Here is a 3,689-nt window from a genome sequence, read left to right on the forward strand (position 1 = left end):
CAGCAAGTCTAATAGTGCAGCAAGTCCAATAGTGCAGCAAGTCCAATACTGCAGCAAGTCCAATAATACAGCAAGTCCAATACTACAGCAAGTCTAAGTAGCGTAGCTAGACCAATAGTGCAGCAAGTCCAATACTGCAGCAAGTCCAATACGGCAGCAAGTCCAGGAGTACAGCGATTATTAACTTATAATCACAAATACCGCTCAGAATATCGATAAAAATCTCATAAGTGAAACCAAAAACTTGACAATTGGGGGCTCGTCCGGGATCACTTAAAAGAGATTTTGATAAAATGAGCAATATGTATTACGACGAATGGTTAAGAATAGGAGAAAAGCTAGGGTTATCCGGCAGCGATTTATTATTGTTTCTTCAAGAGAAGGAAGAAGAATGCCTAGCCAGAGAGGAAAGGGCCCGAAGGCGTGAAGAAGAAAGAAGACAGATGGAAATAAACTTTGAGCTCCAGATGAAGGAAAAAGATCTCGAGATTGAGCGGATCAAATCCTGCAAAGTAACCACCAGTGAGGGAAGCAAGTCCCTCAGACCAAGAATACCTAAGTTCGATGAAGCAAATGATAATATAGATTCATTTCTGGAGAGATTTGAAAGATTTGCCATCAGCCAAGACTGGGAGAGAGACACTTGGGCCATGAGCTTAAGCTCATTACTTTCAGGGCAAGGTCTGGAAGTATTCACAAGTTTGCCTATTGAAGAAGCCAACGAGTATGACACCTTGAAGAGGGCTATCTTAAAACGATACCAGTTGACTGAAGAGGGTTTCAGGGTGAAGTTCAGGCAGAGCAGACCACTACCTGGTGAGTCTGTTTTTCAGTTCATTGAGAGGTTGAGACGATATTTCACAAGGTGGACAGATATGGCTGGAGTAGAGCAGACCTTTCATGGAATAAGCGAGCTCTTAATCAAGGAACAGTTCATCGAGGGGTGTTCCACAGATTTGGCTGTCTTCCTGAAAGAAAGAGTGCCGACATCAATAGAAGAGTTAACACGCCTTGCAGAGCAGTACATAGAAGCGCATAAAGGGGCGTCTTCTGTTTTTGCCAGAGGTACTCCAGTTCCAAAACAAGGGCAGATGGGCAAGAGATCCATTCCAGAGACATCAAGCAGGGTGACAGAGAATAGAAATTCGGCAGTGAAGACATGCTTTATTTGTAATAAGGCGGGCCATTTAGCCAGAGACTGCCGACAGAACAACAGAAGCCAAGCACCGAAGGTGTGCTTTATTTGCAACAAGACGGGGCATATTGCAAAAGATTGTAGGCAGACAAAACCAGAAGGTGTAAGAAGTGACCGCAAGGTAGCAGCCGTATGTGCCAAAGCAGACCTTAATCCACTAGAGAAGAACACTGAAGATGGAAAGTTGAAGTTAGCAAGTGGTGAGACTGTGCCGATCCTCGCGGGAGCTTGTACCATTGATTTATTGGAAGAAGAAAGAAACCTGGAGTTGAAGAAGGGATTTGTTGGAGCAGATGCAGTTAGAGTGTTGAGAGATACTGGATGTGAGTTAGCAGCGGTAAAGAAGAAGTTTGTGAAAGAAGAACAACTCACGGGTAAAGAAATTGTTATGATAACAATTGATGGAGATGCCAAAGTAGTACCTTTGGCGAAAATATGGGTAGATACGCCATACTATGTTGGGGAGCTAGAGGCAATGGTGCTTAAGTCATTAATATGCGATTTAGTGATTGGTAACGTTGCCGGAGTACTTGATAAGCCTGATCCTGAATGGAAGGAGACAGAAGAACCATCGGCTGTTGCAGCAGTCATGACAAGAGCACAGCATCAGAGAGCAGACCGTCCAACTAGAGCGTTGACTGTTCCAAAACCTTCCTGCGAAGCTGAAGTTGACATAGAAAAACTGAAGGAATCCCAGAAAGGTGACTCTTCATTGAAGAAAGTTTGGGACTTAGCAGAGAAGGCAGAAGAGCTGCGAACCAAAGGTGGAGCCAAGTTTAAACACGTGGTGGAAAACGGTGTGCTTTTTAGAGTTTACTTTCAGAAAAACGGTGATGACTCCAAACAGATTGTTGTTCCAACAGACTGTAGGAAGAGAGTGATGGAACTTGCACATGAATCCATTGTTGGTGGACATTTGTCATCTAAGAAGACAGAGGACAGAATCCTGACAAGCTTCCATTGGCCAGGAATAACGGGAGATGTGGGACGTTTTTGCAGATCGTGTGACGTGTGCCAGAAAACCATCCCAAAAGGGCGAGTGAAGAAGGTCCCCCTAGGAGACATGCCGGTGATTGAGGAACCATTTCAGCGAGTAGCAATAGATTTGATAGGACCGATTGTCGGAGAAGGGCAACAGATATATCTTGACGGTGGTGGATTTTGCCACACGTTACCCTGAAGCCGTGCCATTGGCGAAAATAGACACCGAGAGTATTGCTGAAGCACTGCTTGAAATATATTCAAGGGTAGGATTTCCTTCAGAAGTTCTAAGTGACAGAGGAAGTCAATTTACAGCAGACCTCATGAAAGAGATATGCCGACTCATATCTGTGAAGCAACTCTTCACAACACCTTACAATCCAAAGTGCAACGGCTTGTGTGAGCGGATGAATGGAGTGCTAAAAAGTATGCTGCGGAAGATGTGCCAGGAAAGACCCAAGGACTGGGATAGATACCTACCGGCCGTTTTATTTGCATATAGAGAGGTACCACAGGCGAGTACAGGATTTTCCCCGTTTGAGTTGCTGTATGGAAGAACAGTAAAAGGGCCCATGCAAATTCTACGGGACATGTGGACTCAAGGAGAAGATCCTGAAATACAGAATACATACCTGTATGTGCTCAACCTGAAGCAGCGCTTGGAGGAGACATGCAAGATAGCAAGAGAAAGCCTGTTGAAAGCCAAGAATACCTATAAGCATCACTATGACAAGAGAGCTCGAAACAGAGTTTTGCGTGTTGGAGATAAAGTCTTACTGCTTTTACCCACAGACAATAATAAGATGATGCTTCAATGGAAAGGACCTTTTCAAGTTGTCGAAGTAATTAATAGATTTGATTACAGAATCAAGATTGGAGACAAGCTGAAGACGTTCCACATTAATTTGCTGAAGAAATATGAAGAACGCCAAGATAAGATTGCAGCAAGTGTAGCGATCATAGAAGACGTTGATGATAATTCAGATGGAGCGGTGGACGACGAAAGTCTCCTGGACTTCCCTAACTACACAAGTGGAGAGACATACCAAGATGTCAATATCAGTGAGGGACTTACTCCTGAACAAAGGAAGCAAGTCCTTTCAATACTTCAAGAATTTAGCGAAGTGTTTTCAGAGCGACCAGGAACAACTCCACTGATAGAGCACCATGTTGAATTAACAGACAAGACGCCTGTGAGAGTGAAACAGTACCCCATACCATATGCCAAGAGACAAGCTGTTGAAAATGAAACACAAGATATGATAAAGGCTGATGTGATTGGACCCTCTGTGTCGGAATACAACGCACCGATAGTCATTGTCAAGAAGAAAGATGGGAGTAATAGATTTTGTATCGATTTTAGAAGACTGAATGCCGTCACCAAATTTGACACCGAACCAATGGCAAGCGTAGATGACATCATGGCAAAGCTGAAAGATGCTAAGTATTTTACAAAGATCGACTTATGCAAAGGTTATTGGCAAATCCCAGTTGCTGAAAATTGCCGCAGATT

At 43.7% G+C, this 3,689-nt stretch overlaps 1 protein-coding gene across 1 annotated transcript; it reads left to right on the forward strand.

The window, feature by feature from the left end:
* The first annotated feature begins 302 nt into the window (after positions 1 to 302).
* LOC132731763 (uncharacterized) lies at positions 303 to 2,375 on the forward strand. The gene has a single exon (XM_060718014.1). The coding sequence runs from the start codon at positions 303 to 305 to the stop codon at positions 2,373 to 2,375; it is 2,073 nt and encodes a 690-aa protein (XP_060573997.1).
* The last annotated feature ends 1,314 nt before the right edge of the window (positions 2,376 to 3,689 follow it).

The sequence above is a fragment of the Ruditapes philippinarum genome, unplaced genomic scaffold (assembly GCF_026571515.1).
Source record: "Ruditapes philippinarum isolate M1 unplaced genomic scaffold, ASM2657151v2 ctg3839_1_1_1_1, whole genome shotgun sequence".
Lineage (NCBI taxonomy): Eukaryota > Metazoa > Mollusca > Bivalvia > Venerida > Veneridae > Ruditapes > Ruditapes philippinarum.

What these genes read in the sequence shown, in the direction of transcription:
- LOC132731763 (XM_060718014.1), top strand. Translation starts at nt 303, where the DNA reads ATGTATTACGACGAATGGTTAAGAATAGGAGAAAAGCTAGGGTTATCC.